At 60.8% G+C, this 22,255-nt stretch overlaps 1 protein-coding gene across 2 annotated transcripts; it reads left to right on the top strand.

Annotated features, from left to right (window-relative positions):
• Positions 1-2,011: 2,011 nt before the first annotated feature.
• On the top strand, positions 2,012-20,803 carry ASIC1 (acid sensing ion channel subunit 1; the record flags this gene model as incomplete). Of its 2 annotated transcripts, XM_080360608.1 has the most annotated exons (11): positions 2,012-2,376; positions 3,277-3,472; positions 17,996-18,146; positions 18,606-18,733; positions 19,283-19,433; positions 19,525-19,581; positions 19,662-19,815; positions 19,901-19,992; positions 20,199-20,278; positions 20,390-20,494; positions 20,699-20,803. In XM_080360608.1, the coding sequence occupies 11 exons, from the start codon at positions 2,012-2,014 to the stop codon at positions 20,801-20,803; spliced, it is 1,584 nt and encodes a 527-aa protein (XP_080216734.1). The 2 variants fall into 2 exon arrangements, with proteins under 2 accessions (XP_080216734.1, XP_080216733.1); XM_080360607.1 differs by lacking the exons at positions 2,012-2,376; positions 3,277-3,472 and adding an exon at positions 16,638-17,264.
• Between the last annotated feature and the right edge of the window lie 1,452 nt (positions 20,804-22,255).

Genomic DNA, 22,255 nt, shown 5'->3' on the forward strand with positions numbered 1-22,255 from the left:
GCGGGCAGGCACCTGTGGGGCAGAGGTCTGCAGGGGGGTGTGTGTCCCCAGCGCGGCTCGGGTGACGAGGACACCCCGTTCTCTAGGTAGTCACGGGGAGCAGATGGAGGTGACGCCTGGCTGGGGATGCTGCGGTGCTGGGGGGAAACGGGCAGCGCTGGGAAACCCTCCTGCTGTGCCCTGCGGGGAGAGGGTGGTGAGAGCCTGGCCCGGGTTGGCCAGAGAGGTGGTGGATGAACCATCCCTGGAGACATCCCAGGCCAGGCTGGACGGGGCTCTGAGCACCCTGAGCTGCTGCAGATGTCCCTGCTCATGGCAGGGGGGGAGCTGGGGGAGCTGGGACCGTCCCTTCAACCCAAACCCTTCTCTGATTCTGTTCTGTGAGTATAAGGAGAGCACCCAGCACCCCGTCCCTCCTGCCCCGGGCAGCACCCTGAGGACCACAGCACCTTCCTGAAGACTCTGTACGTGGCAGAAAGCAAATCGCTGGGACAGGAGCAGCACGTCCTGCGCGGGGCAGGAGCCCAGCATGTCCGGCAGGGTCTCGTCCCCATCGTGGCGAGCATCGTGCTGGGCACCGCGCTGCAGCGAGGAGCGGGGCTGGACCAGGACAGACCTCGAGGGCCCGCGGTGTCCTGGCCAGACAGGGCTAGAAGGCACCCACCTCCCGTTCTCCCAAAAGGACCAGCCCAAGCGTGTCCAAGCACCCGTCCCGGTGCTGGGGCCACCCATGGGTGCAGCCCGTGAGGGCAGCAGAGGCCGTGGCAGGCAGAGCGGGGTCAGGGCTGTTTGGGGGGGCTCCAGCAGAGCGAGGAGCCGGAGCATCGCTGGCGGCGCGGGGGGATGGGAGCAGCACACGCACACACACGTTACCCACATGCACACGCCAGCAGCACCAACAGCCCCTGCCAGCAGCCTGCAATCGCTGAGCGTCCCGCTCCTCCTCCTCCTCCTCCTCCTTCTCCTCCTCCTCCTCCTTCTCTTCCTCCTCCTTCTCTTCCTCCTCCTCGCTGCCCACCGGCCTGCAGCATCCCTCCGGCCCCACCAGCGCACAGACAATGACTTCATGCGGATTATGCATCTGAAGAAATCAGCAGCTCGCAGATAGCCCCAGGGGGAGGTATCCATGTGTTTGGCAGGGACGCAGCCTCCCGCTCGCCTCCCTTCTCCCCCTCTTTCCTCCCGGTACCCGGCAGCTGCCTCCTCCCCGCCGATGGTCGCCTTCGGTCCCCCCGCACGGCGCTGAGCGAGGCCCCGGTGCATCCCACGCTTGCACCAAGGTACCGCCAAGGCTATTTTTATTCACCCTCTTCTTTTCCGATTCGCCTGCGGAGCTCGGTGCCTCTTCGCACCCTCCGTGCTCGCACGGCTCCCGCTCCCATCGTCTTCCCACCCAGCAGCGAGAGGTGGAGGGAGGCTCGTCCCAGCTCCGGCACCCGCGTCGCAGCGGTAACGCGGAGCAGAAGACGCGGAGCTCCGGCCCTGAGCCCAGGTTTGCATCTTCGATTCCTTCAGCTATTTGTGGATGCGCCGGTGCCATTCGGGGGAGGCGGAGGGGGGACCGGGGAGGGGGGACAATGGGAGGGGTGGAGATGGTGGGGTGCTGGGGGGGGACACGGCACGCCGGCCCTGCCGTGGGATGGGGAGGGCAGAGATGAGGTGGGAGGGGAGGAAATGCAAAAGGCTGCATCCAAATAAATAGATTATATAGATATAGATAGATATAGATATAGATATAGATATAGATATAGATATAGATATAGATATAGATATAGATATAGATATAGATATACATCTATGTGTGTATATATACATATATGTAGGTTTGAGGCAAAGAGCAGGGCATGGCAAAGCATCTGCCCCACACAAGGGCAGCCGGGCATGTCCCCAGCGCCCCGTGCAGGGGTGTCACGGGCCAGGCAGTAGCAGCACCCCCAAAACTGCCCCGGCACCAGGCACCCATGGGCTCTTTCCTCGGCAGAGTGGCCACCCCGGGGTGCCGGCGCCGAACATGATGGACCTGAAGGTGGACGAGGAGGAGGTGGACAGCGGGCACCCGGTGAGCATCCAGGCCTTCGCCAGCAGCTCCACCCTGCACGGGCTCTCGCACATCTTCTCGTACGAGCGGCTGTCGCTGAAGCGCGTGGTCTGGGCGCTGTGTTTCCTGGGCTCGCTGGCGCTGCTCGCCCTCGTCTGCACCAACCGCATCCAGTACTACTTCCTCTACCCCCACGTCACCAAGCTGGACGAGGTGGCGGCCACCAGGCTCACCTTCCCCGCCGTCACCTTCTGCAACCTCAACGAGTTCCGCTTCAGCCGGGTCACCAAGAACGACCTGTATCACGCCGGAGAGCTCCTCGCCCTGCTCAATAACAGGTGGGTGCCGGCGCTCTGAGGTGGCCCTAGGTGACATCTCCGTGTGCAGGTCACCACGTGTGGTCCCAGTCACCCCGCCAGCCCCACGCCACGCAGGGCAGCGAGCAGCAGAGACGTGCACTCCATGGCTGCGTGGGCGGCATCTCCTTATTCTCCGCGAGGAAGCAGGTCCTGAGTTAGTTCAGCTCCGCAGCTGGATGCGGCCGCTGTGCAGCACCGCTGGCAGCCGAGAGCAAGGAACCAGCAGGTCCTGCTAGCTCCTGGGCATGTGGCTTCCATGCTGGAGCTGTGCTGGACCGCTCTGGCACGTGTGGCTCCTGCCCTGGGTGCATGGCACATGCAGCAAGGCCAGGGTGACCCTGGGGTGCTTGTGGGGCAGATCCAGCATGCACAGCTCCAGCACCGCATCCTGGGTGCCTGATACACGCAGCGAGGCCCGGGGTGCCAGCAGGTGAGGCCACTGAGTGTCACCCACACCAGGACAAGAGATCAGTGCCATCCCACAAGCCATGGGACCCTGCAGTCACAGGGTTCATGGGGAAGCTCCTTGTCTGCCCATCCTATCCCATCCCATCCCATCCCATCCCATCCCATTCCATCCCATCCCATCATCCGTCCCCATCCCATCCTGGTTGTAGCAGCTCCCTGCTGGGATGGGTTTGGTATGTGGCCACTGCCCAGCTTCTCCTCGTCACCCATCCTCCTGCCACCTCTCACGTGCCTCTGGGCCACTTTGTGCTGTGACAAGCTCTGAAAATGCCACGTGCACAGTGCCTGGGACTTTGCTGAGCCCACACCAGGGTCAGGGCAGAAGTAGCTTATGTGAAGCTCAAGCGACCTTCAGCAGCGGGAGCAACCACTATGGTCAGGCCTGATCCTCTCCTTGCCCTTTCCCCTAAGATACGAGATCCCGGACACGCAGACCGCCGATGAGAAGCAGCTGGAAATCCTGCAGGACAAGGCGAACTTCCGAAACTTCAAGCCTAAACCTTTTAACATGCTGGAGTTTTACGACCGGGCTGGTCACGACATCCGGGAGATGCTGCTGTCCTGCTTCTTCCGCGGGGAGCAATGCGCCCCTGAAGACTTCAAAGTGGTGAGTGCCCCTGCAGCCCCAGCCCAAAACCCCCTGCGAGGAGGGCGTTTGTCTGTCTGTAGCTGCTCCTGCCTCCTTTCAGCTCGGAAGGGACTGGTGTCAGCTTTGTTAAGGGGTTGCCAGGTGATGCTGCTGGTTTTAGAGGTCCGGGTGCTCCCCAGGAGTGGGTGCTGGTTGGTGCAGCTGCCCGGGGTGCTCCCGCATGGGTGAAGCTCCCTGGGATCACTTGGGCTCTGCAGAGCACGGTCATGCATGCCGAGCTGGAAACCTCACGCTGGAAACCGCTGCGTGGTGAGGAGGCACCAGTGGAAAAGCAGGGAGAGCCACGGCGGCGGCCGCTGGGTCCCGAGGGACCCCTGGGGACAGCAGGTCCCGGTGGCACAGCGCAGCATCGGGCCCCGCCACGGAGGTTGTGTCTTGCGCTGGTGCAGGGACCCAGTGCACAATAAAGCCTTTATCCCCCCGCGGCTGCCGCTCCCCCGTCCAGCTGGGAATTACACAGTGCCAGCTATTCGGGTGCTGCCTAATAAATTCGGCAGCCGGGGTGGCTGTTTGCAAGGTGGCTCCGGTGTGAAGCGCGCGGCTCCGTGGTGTTCGGGGTCCCTGTCCTGGGGACATCGCGCTGGCGTCCCCCGTCAAGCGAGGACAAAGCCAAGGAATCAGCTGGGTGTCCGTGGAGCTGCTGCCCAGGTCCCAGCACAATTCGGGTGGTTTTAATCGTCTGCATTAAGTTCTCTTGATGGGCTGTTTACATAGAGCAGCTCTGTGTTGTCAACCGTCAGGCGTTTTATTTGTTAAATGGAGGCAAGTTGCAGCCAGGGGAAGCTGGACCTTCTCTGTTGGGGATTCGATACTGAGCTCTTCCCAGTGCACGTTGTGTCTTCTGCGCCGAAACATCCTCAGGGACCTTCATCCCAGCTCCAAATCCCTTCATCCTCATCCCTCCATCCATCAGGGTGCAAACACCCTGCTTTCCACAACCAGCAAAGGCAAAATAACCTCGCAGCTGGTTTGTTATTCCTGCCTGGATTATTCCTTGCGAGCAGGTTGGGGTGATTTAATGGATTTGATTAGGAAAAGCTGGCTCTGTGCTGTATTTCTGTTACTCTTTGGGTTCCCCTTACAGCCTTGTGCGGGCAGGTCTGCGCATGGGGCTGGGACGGTGCCGCCGACACGGGGGATCCACGGAGTAGTTTAGGAACCCTTTGCCGTGGCCCTGCGGGGGTCTCGGGGTTCACAGAAGCTTTTTGGGGGGTTGTTTGACAGGTTAATTCCCACCGCCTTGCTGCTCCCTCCTCCCAGCTCAGACCAGCCCGTGCTGGGCTCGGTGCTGCTCTGCGCCCGGTGGGTGCTGGGGACCGTCACCCAGTGATGACCCCTTGTCCCCCAGCACGCCGCCCCCACGGGGGTCCCACAATCGCGTGCCAGGGAGCAGGGGCCACGTTCACCTCTGCATTTCGGGAAGCATCGTCCAGCCTCGAGCGGGTGGTTTTGCAGCCGGCGCTGCCCCTCTCTTCCTGCTGATTCAGAGATGTTGTGTGTGGAGAGAGGCCTCGCTGGGGACGGGGTTTGGGCTGCCCAGACCCCCCAGGCTGGGGGGAGCTGCCTGCATGCAGGGATGCGTGTTGGTCCTCTCCCTGCGCCTGTCCCCTTTGCAGCCGTTTAACTTCAGTGCGGTGGCCGGTGGGGACAGCGGGGGCTGACGGGGGCAGCAGGGGCCTGTGGGGACAGCGGGGGCCGATGGGGACAGCGGGGGCCGATGGGGACAGCGGGGGCCAAGCGGCCGCCCGGGCGATGCTGGCTGCATGCTGATGCCGCCCGGCGCAGGAGGCGACGGGAAGGACCGTGGCTCCGCGGCTGCCGCGTTATTGGTCCCCAGCAGAAATGAGGGCTCGGGGGGAGACGCGGCAAATGCAAATGAGGGGCTGCCATAACCGAAATGTGAATAGCCAGGGTGACAATGAGGTAGCAGGAGCTGCCTCCTGCTCGCATCCCACCTCCTCTTTCATCCTGCATCATCACCAGGCCATGCCGGGGGGTCCCTGGTGTTGTTCGTTCCCCTCCATCTCCACCCCACCTGGGTGCTCCCAGCAGCAGCCGTGTGCAGGATCAGAGAATCACAGAGTCATTTTGCTTAGAAAAGACCTTTAAGATCATCGAGTCCAACCATTAACCCGACACTGCCCAGTCAACCTCTAAACCATGTCCCTAAGAACCTCATCTCCACGTCTGTTAAACACACAGGGATGTTCTAAGGGCAGAGGTGGAGCTGAGCGGGCTTGGACTCGTCCTGTATGGGGGACTGAACCCTCTCAGAAGAGCCAGGGGGAAGCCGCTGGCCCAGCCCTGCTCTGCCCTGGCTCCTCACAGCCCGTCCTGCACCAGGGGGTGTCTGGCAGCCACCAAATCCCCGTCTGCACCTGTACAGGACAGGGAGGAGGATGCAAAGGGGGAGGATGCAAAGGGGGAGGATGCAAAGGGGATGAGGATGCACAGGGCAGGGAGGATGCACAAGGAGGAGGATGCACAAGGAGGAGGATGCACAGGGCAGGGAGGATGCACAGGGCAGGGAGGATGCACAGGGCAGGGAGGATGCACAGCGTGGGGTGGAGGACAAGGATGCTGGGGACATGCAGCCGTGTCCTCACCCCAGCTCCTAAAATCCTGGCACAGCCTTAAATCCTAGAGGAAATAACACCAGACTGAGGGGCAAATCCTGAGCCCCATCAAGGCACGGCCTTTCCAGCCCTGAGCAGCACAGATGAGGATGTCCCTGTCACCAGGGCTGTCCCCAGAGCCTCATCCCCACAGCAACATGCATGGGATGGGCAGGGGGCAGCCGCCCAGCTCCCCTTTGCATGATGGGGAATCACCCTCCCTGTCACCTCCGTTTCGGGACCGTGCTCCTCGATGTGCTTATTAGCAGCGGAGATCGATGTTTCACGCTTTGCTACTTCATTATTTATAAGTTCGAGCCCTCGCTTCTCTGCGGGAACACACGGCCCCGCCAGCTCCCAGCTTGCGTCTCCTCTCCCCCCGCAGCCCCGCTCACTCCCCATGCATCCGCTCCTCATCCAGCCCAGGAATCTTGCCTCTGGCCTCTACACCCCATTAATTTTCTTTCCATCCCAGGGAAAAAAGGAGAAACCAGAGGAGAAGCTTCCCCTCCACACCCCAGTATGGCCCATGGGGCAGAAACTGCGGCTGCACCATGTAAAACCAGCACTAAACCTTGGGATGGTGCCCTGTGCTTGCGGCAGCGCTTTTTGGGGGTCGGTGCAGCCGGGGGTGATGCGAGAAGCTGTGTACAACGTCCCTGTGCAGTATTTCATTCACACACCCGCCAGCCTGTCCCCGGGGAGGGTCACGTCCCCAGCTCTCGTCACTGAGCTGGGAGCCCTGGGGCAGCGCGCACGGGACATTCTCCATAAACCACAGAGGATTAAGACCTCTGGACCATTTCCATGAGGCTCCGGGGCTGAGCTGGCACTGGGGAGAATTGAGTTTGACATGGAGATCATGCTGCTGACTTTTGCATTGGATTCTGCAGCCTCTGCCCTGGAAATACCGAGTATGCAGAGAAAGAGCAAGGGAGGGAACGGGAATGGTCTGGAGTCACCCCAGCAAACCATGACCACAGTCCTCCTCACCCCTGGAGCAATGCAGGAGCTGCTGGGATGGAGGTCATAGAACTGTAGAATCACAGAATAGTTTGGGTTGAAGGGGCCTTCAAATGTCATCTTACCCACCCCTGCCATGACAGGGACATCTTCAGCAGCTCAGGGTGCTCAGAGCCCCGTCCAGCCTGGCCTGGGATGTCTCCAGGGATGCTTCATCCACCACCTCTCTGGCCAACCTGGGCCAGGCTCTCACCACCCTCAAGGACAACAATTGCCTTTTATCCAGCTGAATCTCCCTCCTTTAGTTTAAAACCATCACCCCTTGTCCTATCTCAACAGGTCCTGCTCAAAAGTCTGTCCCCATCTTTCTTCAGGCCCCTTTTAAGCACGGAAAGGCCGCACTAAGGTCTCCCCGGAGCTTCTCTTCCCCAGCTGAACACCCCAACTCTCTCAGCCGTTCTTCCCAGCAGAGCTGCTCCAGCCTCGCATCATCATGGATGGATGGATCCAGCAGCATCTCGCTGTGCCCCACATCACCCCATTGCACCCCACTGAGCCTCTCCACTGCTCCCTGAACACCATTGCACCTTGGGGAACCCCACTGAATCCCCCTAGGTCCTACTGTGCCTCTTTGCACCCCACTGTGCTCCCTGTACTCCGCTAAACCCCAATGTGAACCTCCCTGTACCCCCAAATCCTCTCTGCACCCCGAGCTCCCTGCTCAGCCCCCAGCCCACCTCACTCCAGCTGGTTGCATTTGGGCTCAACTCCTGCCCCACCAGATTCCCCCCTGAAAAACAACCCTTGTGCCATTCACACCTGCCCCGTTGGTGGGTACCGGGGTGTCCTCCAGCACCCACGGGAGCTCAGAAGGAGGGTGCGATGGGACACCCTCATACTGCTGCTCTCAGGGTTCTCAACCATGGGATGCTCCTGGTCTCCCTGCTCTATCGCAACCCCCAGCCCCCAGGGACCCCAGCACCCGTGGGGGGCCCCAGGCGTCCCCCCCATGGCCGTCGCAAGCCCGGCAGCCCCGCGGCGAGCAGAGCTCCCCCGCCGCGCAGCGTTAGTGGATAATCATAGAGCCGGAGTGAAAAGCATCTCCAACACAGCTGGAGAGACCGGGCGCGGGAATTACTGATACCCAGATATTTCCTGGAGCTTTAGGCACTTAATAAACAAACCGCATGGGCCCAGCTGGCTCTGGAAAAACAACTTGGGGACCAGGTGTGGGCAGCAGGGCCGGCTGCTGGCCCCAAAAAGTGTTGTCCTTCTGGTCTGGGGCCGGTCCGCATGGCACACGGAGCCGTGGCAGCTCCCACCGCAGTGCCTGGCAGAGCCGGCGCATTTACAAATTCTGTAAGACATTCAAGTGATTTATGTAAATCACTTTTTAAAGTGGCACACGGGTTCCTAAATAACTTATAAGTGTTTGAAACTGCTCGCGTGTATCCGTTATTTCTGAGCAGCGATCCACCTCCAGCATCCCAGCCCTTCTCCCCAGGGCCCATCGCCACCTGTATCATGCGCAAACTCCTGGCCGGGCTCACCCTCCATATCGGCCTCTTTCTGCTGTCAAACAGCAGCATCGTTTGACCCCAAAGGCTGCATCATTTTCCAGACAAATGAAGCAAACTCAGTGGGACGTGGGCTGCCTGCTGCAAAATAATTGGAGGTGATGGAGCAGAGGAGCAGTCGCTGATGGGACCGCAGCCGTTTGCTGGTGGGGACTTGGCTCTCCTGGGAAACACGGCGGGCTGGGATCACCCTGACTCCATCGGCAGCTCAGAGCCTGTCAAGTATCACGGTGTTTTGCTCAAAGCAAATGATGCAGAAAGCAGCCGGGAGGCGTTTAGCCCTCAGGTGCGGAGCAGAGACGCCGGCGAGCGTTGCTCCGCAGCTGCGTCCTTTCCGCAGCCTCATCCAGCTTTTCCAGCCGCGGCCGCCCGCGGGGCGCGGGCAGGAGCATTGGGGATCCCTCAGCTGCTTGTGGCTCCGCTGACACCAACACAGCGACACCAACTCTCATGTGAAGGCGGACGCATTTCACGCTCACTTTGCAGCGGGACAGCGACGCTGTGGCGCGGCCCTGGCGCCGTTCCTGCACGGCAGCAACACCACCAGACCCACCACCACCTCGGCCAGGCTGGAGCAGAAACGGGTCAGGAACAAGTGGGCTGAGGACATCAGCGCCGGGCACAGCAGGAGGCCAATGCGTGCCTCTGCCTCGCAGCCGCTTCATTAGCAGCTCTGCGACAGAGCAGGTAAATCGTTTAGCGCCTGGAACCTCGAAGCTCTGAGCAACATCGCTCCTGCCCGAGCAGGCGATTAGGAAAGGAGAGAGAAGGACACGCAGGAGCGACACCAGGTCCCCCCAGGGGTCACTTAGTCCTTGGCCTGGCCCAGGGGGGATGTCCAACCCCAGCAGCGTGCGCAGAGCCACGGTGCACGGCAGAGCATGCCCAGCTGTGCACACCTGGACACAGCGTGCACACCTGGAGCACTTCGCACACCCAGAAGTGTCCTGCACACTCAGAGCACTTTGCACAGACATATGCACCATGCATACCCGGAGCACTTTGCACACACAGAGGTGTCACGCACACCCAGAGCACTTTGCACACAGATGCACCGTGCATACCCGGAGTGCTTTGCACACGTGGAGCATTTGCACACCTGGAGGTGTCATGTACACTCAGAGCACTTTGCACACCCGGAGGTGTCACACACACCCAGAGCACTTTGCACACGCAGATGCACTGTGCATACCCGGAGCGCTTTGCACACCTGGAGTATTTGCACACCCGGAGGTGTCGTGCACACCCAGAGCACTTTGCACACACAGATGCACCATGCATACCCGGAGCGCTTTGCACACCTGGAGTATTTGCACACCCGGAGGTGTCGTGCACACCCAGAGCACTTTGCACACACAGATGCACCGTGCATACCCGGAGCACTTTGCACACCCGGAGGTGTCATGCACACCCAGAGCACTTTGCACACGCAGATGCACTGTTCATACCTGGAGCACTTTGCACACCTGGAGCATTTGCACACCCGGAGGTGTCACGCACACCCAGAGCACTTTGCACACGCAGATGCACCGTGCATACCCGGAGCGCTTTGCACACCTAGAGCATTTGCACACCTGGAGGTGTCGTGCACACCCAGAGCACTTTGCACACACAGATGCACCGTGCATACCCGGAGCACTTTGCACACGTGGAACATTTGCACACCTGGAGGTGTCACGCACACCCAGAGGTGTCATGCCAAGAACTCACAGCAGCTCAGATGCACCTCAGGCCATTCCTGCTCCTCTTGCGATGCCTTTGCACATAAAGAATCATTAACAAATGAATTATTAATTATCATTAATATGGTTTAATGGCATCTGTGGCTGCTGGAAGAGACGAGGAGGCTTTTGAGCGCTCTCCGGCTGCGATGGAGGGAAGGATGTCCCAGCTGGGTACCTGGGCACATGCTCTGCCAACACCAGCCCCCAACCACCACCAGCATATGGGAATTTTCCAAATCCATCTTCTTTAATGTCCTTGTAGCATTTATCACAGCGCCAGCAAGGCACACGGCACCTTCTCCAACCACAGGTATTGGGAAGAATCCACCCAGGAAACCTCCTGGTGCCATTTTGCGTCTCTGCCCCCGTGTTAAACAGGGAACAGCCAGAGCGGAGGGGCCGGGCCCCCGAGATTGCGGAGCTGCACAGGAGGCAGAGATGGCCACAGGGAGATCCGGGAAATTAACTGTCTCGAGGCCTTTTGCCTCAGTTTTAATTTATCTGGCGTTTTATGGACACCTTTGTTTTATGGCCCGCAGAGGCTGGAGCTGGGGCTCTCCGCGCAGCATCACCGCGATTCCCGAAACAACCGTGACTCACCAAGCTTCTCACCATCTTATTTATTTATACAGGCCCCGACACTTGGATATTATAACCTTTTCTTTATGTTTTTGAGGCCTTTTTTTGGCTGCATGAAGCATTTGGTGCATTTACATCCAGGCTTTTACCACAAGGACAGAGACAGAGCACGGGATGGGACAGGGGCTTCCCTCTCACCCTCCAGTTTACTGGGGGTTTTAAGCCGCTTCTCCTTCCTCTCCAGCAGCACCAAAACCTCATAGAGTGACGGGGAGACCCATCCAGAGCAGCAACACGCTGGGGCCGCGTAACCACCCTGCTTGGATTAGATTAGATTTGAAAACCGTGATGCGTGCAGAGCCGGAGCGAGCGAAGGCAGCAAGAAAACCAGATAGGAATACCATTTTCTTCCCCCCCCTCCACCACCAATAAAACCGTCAGCTTGAATCCGCTTGCACAAACCATCTAAGCAATTGTGAAGGATGTCGGAAAAAATTGCAACCTGCTTATGTGTAATTTGTGATCGGCAGGAAACACGGAAAGGCATCGGGACAAGTGTTGGCACAGGATAATCCCGGCTGCCCCTCGGCAGCGTCCCCCGGTGGTCCCAGTGACCCCTCCATGGCACGAGGGGACACGGCGACAGGTAAATCACCCAGAAAGCTCGATGCATTACAAACTGTTCCAACTATAAGAGCCTTAATAGATCCCTAGCAAGAAGGAGAAGGCGGCTGTGGGAGCCATGGAAGCGGATGCACAAACAGGCTCGGCTGCAGGTACACGCTCAACAGCCGGGGGGTGCAGGGGGTCCCAGCTGAGCCCCCCAGAGACCCCAAACCAGTGGGGCTGCAGGTGGCCCCTGCACTCGGAGCAGCAACCGCAGCACCCGGCTGGGCAGCGCCGGCCCAGGGAAGCTTTGAAAGATTAATGGAGTTTAAATGGAAGCGTTTGGAGAGGAGATAAGGCTCGGCTGATATGAAATCATATGGAACAAGGGGAGCCAGGGAGGCCCCAGGCCCGTAATGAAGTCCACTTAGCGCATTACTCACCATAATGTGCTTTTTATTAAAGTCCTGCGCTGCAAATGCTGGGGCTGCAGCCGATAAGGGGGACGGGATGCCCCAGGGACCCCTCTATCCTGAACCCTGATGCCAAAAGCAGGTGGGACAGAGCACACCAGCCCTGCACGGCCCCAAAAAGAGTCATTCGGCTTCCCATGTGAACCGGGATGGGGCTCCCGCATCACCCAGCACCGCAGCATCGCTGGTCCCCATGGCTGGGGCTGAGCTACCCAGGCCCGCGGGGCCGGGGTGGAGAGGAGGCGGAGGTGGGGAATAATACAGAGCAAAAAACTCCTTTTTAATCATCAATTTTTCTGCATTAGAATGTGACATGCTAATCCACTGTGAAGCGTCTAATCTGGGGGATAAAGGGCCGGATAACACAAGCTGTGGCTGGCTTGGCCGGTGGAGCGAGCGGAGGCAAGGTGGCAGCATCTGATAAGGGGCAGCAGGATTAGTCCCAGCTGCCATGCCGGCACCGGGGCAATCCCACCTCGCTCGGCTGCCCCGGCTCTGCCCCTCACCAGGGTGGGGAGCGACTTGCACTGCAGAGCTGCCCCAGAGTGGCTCATCCTGCCCAGCGCAGCTCCAGGAGATGCACAGCACATCACAAACCTCATTTTTCTCCCCTTTGATGCAACGCACCCGCTGCGTGGTACCTAAACATCCATCTCCCAAATTCTGCTCCCAGTCGCACCCATCTCATCCCTCCCCACCAGTTGCTCAGGCACCCCAGGGGTGATAGAGGTGGCTCGGCAGCGCCCAGTGACAAAACCAAGCGGGTCCAGCTCCCGGGGCTCTTTCTGTGACAGCCTCCCCGGAGCTGGGCTGGGATAACAGAGCTTGCAATGTTGTTTTCTCCTCGCCTCCTCGGGGATTGGTTTATCTCTATGAATAACTCCATCCCGGCTTTGATCTCCTCTGCCATTAAAGCGTGACAGGCTGTGAAATGTGCTGTTGCTGCCGTCAAATCCCCCTCCCGCTTCCCCCCCTCCGCACTCCCCCGCTCCGGGGAACCTCCTTTCCCAGGCCGGTGATGAGCTGCAGAGCAGCGAGCGGGGCCGAACCGCCCCGGGACAGCGGCCAAACGCTATTCCGGAGCCAGGAAAACACAGGCTCCTTCCACCATCCTGCATCCCTGGCTGCAGCACTGGGGGTCATCGAGCATCCCTGGTCCTAAGCGGCGGGTCGGGGTGCAGCGGCATCATCCCAACACGCGCCGCCACGGGGGCTGATGTCACGGCTAATTATAGCATCCCCCGTCCCTCTCCCCCGCCAAAGCTTTACCTGAGAGAGGGTAAAAATAACTCCTGGTGAGGGAGGAGCTGGAACAAGCCCAGGGACTCCTCCAGCATCTCCAAAACTTGCACAAACCAGGACAGCACCCCCCTGCCCGCAACGTGGGGACACGGCCACGGCTTGTCCCCAAGCTTTGGAGTCAGGATGTGCTCCCAAGCGCCGGTGCCACCGCGCTCCTGGCTGTGCCTGTCCCCAGCCACCTTCACCCCGGCTCGGGTGTCAGCTCGGGGACAGGTGGTGGTAACCGGAGCCGGGGCTGCATTGGTCCTCCCGCTGCTGGGAACCGGCTCCAACACTCTCCATAAACTGCTTAAGCTGAACGAGGCAGGTTAATGGCCCCAGCTGATGATGGAGTGTTTTCATTACAGCATCTCCCTCTCCCTGCTGCAATCGCTCCCGAGAAGACACATTAAACCTCCCCCCGCTGTGGGAGCAGCTCAGCCCCTCGCTCACACCATCAGGGACTCCCTGGGCAGCTAAACAAACCCCTTCAGGCTTCTCTTCCATTTTCCTTCTCCTCTCCCTCCTACAGACGTTGCACAGAAACTCCCAGCTCCAGAGCTGGGGAATGCCAGGAATCCCACCCGACCCCAGCCAGCACCAACCTGCTCACCCCTGCCCAAAGCAGCGACCTCCAGCACCAGCCTGTGTGTGATCATCCCAGTTTGGTCCAAGCTTGCTCCCCCAGCACAAAGCCAGCATGATATCCCAAAACCCCCTCCCAGGTGGAGCCCTGATGCCTTTACAGCCCAGCACTGCCCACAGTGCAGCTGCAGCTCATTTCTATCAAAGGCAAAGGGCTGGGATGTGACCTGGTCATAGGATCGTAGAGTTACAGAAGGGTTTGGGTTGAAGGGACCTTCAAATGTCACCTTATGCCATGAGCAGGGACATCTGCACCAGCTCAGGGTGCTCAGAGCCCCGTCCAGCCTGGCCTGGGATGTCTCCAGGGATGCTTCATCCACCACCTCTCTGGCCAACCTGGGCCAGGCTCTCACCACCCTCAGGGTCAACAATTGCCTTTTATCCAGCCTGAATTTCCCTCTTTTAGTTTAAAACCATCACCCCTTGTCCTATCTCAACAGGCCCTGCTCAAAATCTGTCCCCATCTTTCTTCAGGCCCCTTTTAAGCACTGAAAGGCCGCACTAAGGTCTCCCCGGAGCTTCTGTTCCCCAGCTGAACACCCCAACTCTCTCAGCCGTTCCTCCCAGCAGAGCTGCTCCAGCCTCGCATCATTTCTGCGGCTCCTCTGGCCCCTCTCCAGCAGGTCCAGGTCTGTCCTGTGCTCAGGACCCCAGAGCTGGACGCGGTGCCCGGGGGGTCTCACAGAGCGGAGCAGAAGGGACAATCCCCTCCCTCCATGACACCATCTCCTTCATGACATGGGGGTTCCCAGCTCCCCAACCCTCCTTCCTGGCCCCATTTTCCAGGATGAGTTTCCAGCTCAGACTCTCTGGCACGACCTTGCTCTCGACTTTATGAAATTTCATCCCATGTCTCCGGCGCTCGTCCCCAAGGTCACCCGCCTTTTCTCCCCGGTGCTGACTGTGTTCGCAGCCTTGTGGCAAATGCCACTGTCCCTCTTACACAAGGGCCACATTGGGAATATTGAGCTTTAGGAGCCCCAGAAGGGAACCCCAAGGGACAGCCGGCTGTCACATCATTGGTCGTAACCTCTCACTGTCCTGGCTGAGCCTGCGCTGGCAGGGATCCCCAGCACACATCCTGCCCGTTACACTGACATCACTTGCTTGGGTAGATCACATAATTTTGCACCAGTATCAGATGAGATCTGTGCAGGTTTCTGGGTTGCATTTGTCTGCCTGGTTTGGTGGTGCCCGTATCCATGAGTCAGGATGTGCCTGGGGACTGGGGAAGGAGGCACCCGGGCATCATCACACCCGGGCACCAGCAAAACCCCCCACCCAGCTCCTGCGCACCGAGGCGCTGCCGTATTTAGATGCTCCCCTTCCCCTTGGGCCGCCGGTGGCGGCTGCGGTGCCAGGATGGGGCTGGAGATTGTTCTGTGGTCGCATCGGATGCTTTTACAAAGTGCTGAGCGCAGGAAAACAGCAAACCGCAGCAGGGGCCGTGCTGCTGCAGGGCTGCAGGGCTGCAGGAGGAGAAGCCTTTGCTCCAGCAGCCAGCCCGGCCACCAGCTCTGTCCCACCGCCCAGCACCAGCGCCACCTCCCCAGGACCTCCAGCCGCTCAGCATGAGTCCTGGACACCGTTCCCGGGGAAGTCACAGCTGCCCAGCTCCCTTGGGAATCCAGAGCGTGAGATGGCACACCCTGAGGAGTCATCGCATGAACCATGGCAGCGCCCAAATCCTGCCGAAAACAGCTCTGGCTTGGAGGAGGATGGACCTGGCGCCACTCAGGACGTGGCACCACTCGGGACACAGCACCACTTGGGACACAGCACCACTCAGGACATGACACCGCTCAGGGTGGGACATCGCCTTCACTGGGTGTCCCCGCACACACTGCTGCCCCGCGGTGCGGGAAGACGAGCCTGCAGGGACAAGTGCCACCAGGGCTGGAGGAGAACGAGAGCTTGGGAACACCACAGCATCCTTCCACCCCCTGGCACGACGCAGCTGGGCGCTGCAGCAGGACGGTGTCACGGGAGTTTTGGGTAAACCTCTGGCTCCAGCTGTCCCGATGAAGAGCGTGTTGAGCCTGGCAAACCCGGCATATGGCGGCTGCGGAAACAGCCCGGAGCCCGGCAGGGAGTGCCTGGCTGGAGCAGCCGATCGGGCTGCCAGGGCCACGCAGGCCTGCAGCGAGGATGGAGGATGCGGGTGGGCAGCATGCCGGGGACTGCGCACACACTTGTGCACACACTTGTGCAAATTGTGTTTGCCGGAGCTGGTGGCCCCTTGGGTCCTCGGGCAGCACCGGGAGCTCCCGGAATGTTGGTGCCTCTGGAGCCGGTGTGTCTCTGCTCCGTCCTGCAGCCACAGCCGGCCGGTCCCTGGGGACCCGGGGAGCCCGCAGAAACGCCCCTCGCTCCTCCTCTCCTCCTGCTCCTGAAATACCCTCCTCTCGCCGTCCCGCTGAGCATCCCTCTGCTCCTCGCTCCCGCTTGCCTCTTGCTGCTTTTCCCTTCTCCGTTTCTCCTCTCTGAACTTGCCCCTCGCTCCTTCCTCAACCCCTTTTCCCCACACCTGAACGCACAGACCCACCGTCGCAGACCCCCAGGCTGTGGCAGGGAGGGGGTCAGGACCCCCACACTGGAGCCAGGACCCGCATACCAGAGCTGGGACCCCCACAGCAGAGCCAGGACCCCCACGCTGGACAATGCCCCTCCAGATATTCTGCACCATCTCCTTCTCCAGTGAGGAAGGACCAAGAGACGCCGAGACCACCGGGAGGGGAGAGGTCAGAGCGGACGAGTTCCTGTACGGGCACGAGGAGGATGAAGAAGAGGAAGAAGACACAAGGGCAGCAGCCACAGACTTTGTGGCCTTTGCCAGCAGCTGCACGCTGCACGGGCTGAGCCACATCTTCGTGGAGGGCAGCCTGGGCGCCCGGCAGGCGCTCTGGGCGGTGGCCTTCCTCCTCTCCCTCTCCGTCTTCCTCTACCAGGTGGCCGACCGCATCGTCTACTACCTGGAGTACCACCACGTCACGCTGCTCAGCGAGGAGGAGAGCCCCGAGATGACCTTCCCCGCCGTCACCTTCTGCAACATCAACCGCGTGCGGGTCTCGCAGCTCAGCCACGAGGACCTGCTCTACCTCGCTCCCCTGGTCGACTACGAGCCCGGGATGGAGCTGGGATTTTCCCCAGCCCAGCTCAGCCCCGGGGACGAGGACGAGCCCCTAAATTTGTATGGGTTTTTTAACCGCACTTGCCACCAGCTGGAGGACATGCTGCTGAGCTGCAGCTACCGCGGCGAGCGCTGCGGCCCCGGCGACTTTGCGGCGGTGAGTAGCCCCCGGACGGCCGGGCAGCGGGAGCAGCGTCGGGTGCACCATGCTGGATCCAGCACAGCGGGCGATGCTGTCCTTGACAGTTCACTCAGCCACAGGCTGATATTCCACCCTCATCCACCAGCGCCTGGGTGTCTTGCTGGAGATGGGGACGGCACCGGCTGCAGGACACGGAGAGAGAGCAGCCCCAGGGTTGTGTTTGAGGAGGTGGCCAGCACCTCCATCCCGGTGTCACCAGCGCCCGTGGGGCACCAAACGCTCGGCAGACGGTCTGGCAGCGGCTCAGTGGCCTGGAGACGTGCCGGCTGCTGGAGGTGTTGGCTGGAACGGACAAGGAGGGACGGGGGTTCAGGATCCTGACCATCCCCATCCTCTGCAGGGCTGGGAAGGGCTTGAGGCAGGTGCTGGTGTGGGGCTGAGCGCTGTTTTGGGAGGTTGTGGCTGCCGTGGGGTCTGTGGGGTTTAGGTGCAAAGTACCTCTGAGTCAGCACCGTTCCTGTGCCCGTCGCCTTGGTGGGGGACGTCTCCTTCTGTACCGGGGCAAGGACGGGCAGTTCCAACAGCAAGAGACGCTGCATAGGGCACCGGCCAGGGTCGGGTTATCCCCCAGGCGGGGGATGGCTGTGTCTGGAGGTGACGGTGCCCTCCCTGCGCCGTGCCACGGTCCTGGCAGCAGTTTGGTGCTGGCAGGGGGTCCCAGCCTCAGCCCCGTGTCCTCTCCGCAGGTCTTCACGCGCTACGGGAAGTGCTACACCTTCAACGCGGGGCAGGACGGGAAGCCCCGGCTCATCACCATGAAGGGGGGCACTGGTAACGGCCTGGAGATCATGCTGGACATTCAGCAGGATGAATACCTGCCGGTGTGGGGGGAAACAGGTAAAACAGCACCCCAGCAGCTGTCCCGCAATCCCCTTGGTCACCGGCTCCTGGGTGCTCCCCAGCCCCTTCCCACCTCCCTACCCCACGGGTCCATGTCCCTCAGGCTGTCTTCTCTTCCCTCCTTCCATTTCTCATCACTTCGGGTCCTTTTCTTCCCTTTTCCCTCCTTGTCTTTGCTCTTCGCCATGGCAACTCCCCATCAGTTTAGACAGGCAGCCACCACTTGTTTATAAATAGAGGCAAACGCTTTCCATGCCACTCTCCCTGGGTGCTGGAGCGGGAGGATCAGAGGGGACAAGGACACGAGGTAGCAAATGGATGGATGGATGGATGGATGGATGGACGAACACGGGAATGAATTCACCAGGGGAAGGGTGGGAGACAGGAGAGGTTTGGGGTGCCCCCGCAGCAGGGCTGGGTACGGCCCCGTGCTCACCCCGCTTCCCTGTGCCGCAGACGAGACCTCGTTCGAAGCCGGGATCAAGGTGCAGATCCACAGCCAGGACGAGCCGCCGCTCATCGACCAGCTGGGCTTTGGGGTGGCCCCCGGCTTCCAGACCTTCGTGTCCTGCCAGGAGCAGCGGGTAGGGGCCGAGGGGAGGCTGGGGGTCCCCTCCCTCTCCAGGCTGTGGGCCAGACCTGCCGTGGGACACAGATCCTCCTCCCCGTGCTCCCCACCCCATGTGGGACAGAGAGGGGGACCCAGCCCTGGGGATCAACACGTGCGAAACCACCAGCGTGGCAGGACACCTGAACCTGCCCCCATGAGCACCCAGCTGACCCCTGTGCCATCGACACCGGCATGGCTCCCAGCTCATTGGAACAGGATTAAAAAGCACTATCACAGACTGTTATAACTTCAGCAGCTCATAACAGATCAAAATGCCTAGGGGAAGGGAGCCCTTTGGCTTGTATTCTCCCCTAGCATATTGTCTACAAGCAAGAACCTACTCATTCCCTGAGCGTTCTTGAGCTTACTGTTTAAATACTGTTACCAGTCAATACAGTTCCTCTTTGCACATTCCCATGCAAAATAATATTAACTGTCAACTTGGTAGAATAGAGTTTTGCTATAGGATATGTTACAGCGAGGGTGTCGGGGGGCTGCTCTCCTCACTCCTGGCTTCTCGCAGCTCATCTACCTGCCGCCTCCCTGGGGTGACTGCAAGGCCACGGCGGGCGACTCGGAGTTTTACGACACCTACAGCATCACCGCCTGCCGCATCGACTGCGAGACGCGTTACCTGGTGGAGAACTGCAACTGCCGCATGGTGCACATGCCCGGTGAGCCCCGCGCGCCGCCGGCTCCCGTTCCCCCCACGCTCAGCCCACCGGCGCCAGCCCACCGGGAACACCCGCTTTGTCTCTCCCGCAGGGGATGCCCCTTATTGCACCCCGGAGCAGTACAAGGAGTGCGCAGATCCTGCCTTAGGTGAGGCTGCCCGGCCCCGGGAGACCGAGCGGTGGGTGTTGGGTTTGTCCATCTCTCCATCTCCTTCTCTCCCTGCACAGATTTCCTGGTGGAGAAGGACAACGAGTACTGCGTCTGCGAGATGCCCTGCAACGTCACCCGCTACGCCAAAGAGCTCTCCATGGTGAAGATCCCCAGCAAAGCCTCCGCCAAGTACCTGGCCAAGAAGTACAACAAGTCGGAGCAGTACATTGGGTAACACGTTGCGACCGCGGGGACGGGGCAGCATCTTGTCGCTCCTTCCCAAACCTCAGCCTGACCCCGCTCATGTCCTGCGCAGGGAGAACATCCTGGTGCTGGATATCTTCTTCGAAGCCTTGAACTACGAGACGATCGAGCAGAAGAAGGCGTACGAGGTGGCTGGCTTGCTGGGTGAGTGTTGGTGGCTGTGCTGGGGACCCCATGGCAGCACCTGGTTGGCATCTCCAACAAATTGGTCTCATGTTGTCCCCGTGCACCGTGTTCCTGATCCCGAGAGCATCTCAGGGGCTGGGCACGGCGGTGACGAGTTCTGCCCGTTCTCTGCTCCCTCTGCCACCAGACGCCAGACCTGACCCCCACTTCCCTCTCCTCTGCAGGTGATATTGGGGGGCAGATGGGGCTGTTCATCGGGGCCAGTATCCTCACAGTACTGGAGCTGTTTGACTACGCCTACGAGGTGAGTGTCTCTGCTCAGAGGGCCCAGGTTGTCCTGGAGCACCCAAACGCTTGCGTGGGACATGGGGCAGAGCCCATGAGCCCCCGCGGAGCTGGAATCTGGCTCTGGCAGGTGATAAAGCACCGGCTGTGCCGGCGGGGCAAGTGCCACAAGAACCACAAGAGGAACAACACGGACAAGGGTGTCGCGCTCAGCATGGACGACGTGAAACGCCACGTAAGTGCCGGGCACGTCACAGGAGCTGCTGGTCCCCCCACGCAGCCCAGATGTGCTGTGGGGTGGGGGTCACCGTTTTGGGGACCGCCTGGGACAGGAGCGGAGGCACCGGACAGGGATGCTGTGGGGAGCCAGGACTCGGTCTCTGCGGGGGTCTGGGTGGAACCGATGCCCCCAGCACCCCGTCCACCTTCTGCCCCGCAGAACCCCTGCGAAAGCATACGGGGCCACCCGGCGGGCATGACGTACGCAGCCAACATCCTACCTCACCACCCGGCCCGGGGCACCTTTGAGGACTTCACCTGCTAACCGACGTCTGGATGTACAACCTGAGCTACCAAAGCCCTCCGGAGAGCTGCCCTTCTCCCTGCCAGCGCCAGCGGAGAGACACATCCAGGGGACATTGCTCCTCGCCACGGTGGGACACGGACAAGAGCGACGGCCTCGGATTGCGGGGCAGGCGGCCGGTCCGGGTCGGTTCACACCCGAACCCGGCGCGTGGCCCCCGCGGCAGCTGCTCGGCGCCTGCCCCGCGACTTCAGAGACTCGAGGACGCTCCGGCCCGGCCGCCCCCGCGGCGCGGGGAGCGACACGCACAGCGGGCTGGGGCACGGGCCTGCCCTGTCCCCCCCTCGGCTCCCCTCGGCCTTTTTAACTAGAAACCCAGAAGCCAAGAAGAAGCAGCCATTCGGCCGCAGAGTCTCCATCCACAGCCCTGTCCGTCTGTCTGTCCATTGTCTCCATGCCTATCCTGCTTCAAAGCCTTGGCCGGCGCTTGCTGGGACCCTGGTTCGCCGAGGAGCCCCGTGGCGCGTCCCCGGGTGGTCCCAGGGGAGCCCCGCTGTCCCTCGGCACCGCGGTGGCCCATGGCACTCCCAGCCATTCCACGTGCACGAGGACGGGGCACCTCCACCTCTCCAAAACGTCTTCCTCGGCACCCTGCCCCCCGAGCTCACTGGGATCCCCACGGGGACCCAGCCGCGGGTGGCATCTTTGGCACCGCATCGGGTTGGGCGATGGTCGGTGTCCCTGCCCCTCTCCTGGGCTCCTGGCCAGCACCAGCCCCGCTCCGCAGCCCCTCTGTCCCCAGGGAACCTGGGGTTCCCCGTGCGGCCCCCAAAAACAGCCATTCTCGGGGAGAAAGGCGGAAGGAAAGCTCCGGGCCCCTAATTTGGCTGCAGCCACCAGCCCAGCTCGGCCAGGGGCACCACGAGGGACAGCCCCGCCGCTCCGCTTCGCCACAGGAGCCCCAGCCCCGTAAGGGTTGGGAGGTTGAGGGACCCCCCATGGCACAGGGTGCTCTGGTCCACGGGGCCGTAGGTTCCCCCCCACATTGAACCCCCCGCTGAACCAGCAGCTGCCCCCAGGAACCACCCGCTGGCTCCTGCCCTGGGACGGCCGCTGGTCCCCCTGTCACCGTCCCGTCCCCGGCACGCGGGGTCCAGCATCAGCCCCGTCTCTGCCCCCCGGACCCGCAAGCGCCGCGACATTTCGCTCTGGGGTCAGTGGAAATTGGCCCCCCCGGCCCCAGCCCCCCAGGCCCCACACGTCAAGCCAGATCCCTCCCAGGGCCGAAGTGCTACTTATCTTTAAGAGCTTTTGCAATAAGTCTTTTTAGTAATTATTCTTTCCAAACGGCGGTTTTGGTTTGATGATTGTCATTATTATTATTATTGTTATTATTATTATTTGCTTCCTGACCAAAATTAGGAACTGGGGGTCAGTCCTTTGTATCCAGCGATCACCCAAAGATAACGGGTC

Source organism: Nesoenas mayeri (assembly GCF_963082525.1).
Source record: "Nesoenas mayeri genome assembly, chromosome: 28".
NCBI classification, from domain to species: domain Eukaryota; kingdom Metazoa; phylum Chordata; class Aves; order Columbiformes; family Columbidae; genus Nesoenas; species Nesoenas mayeri.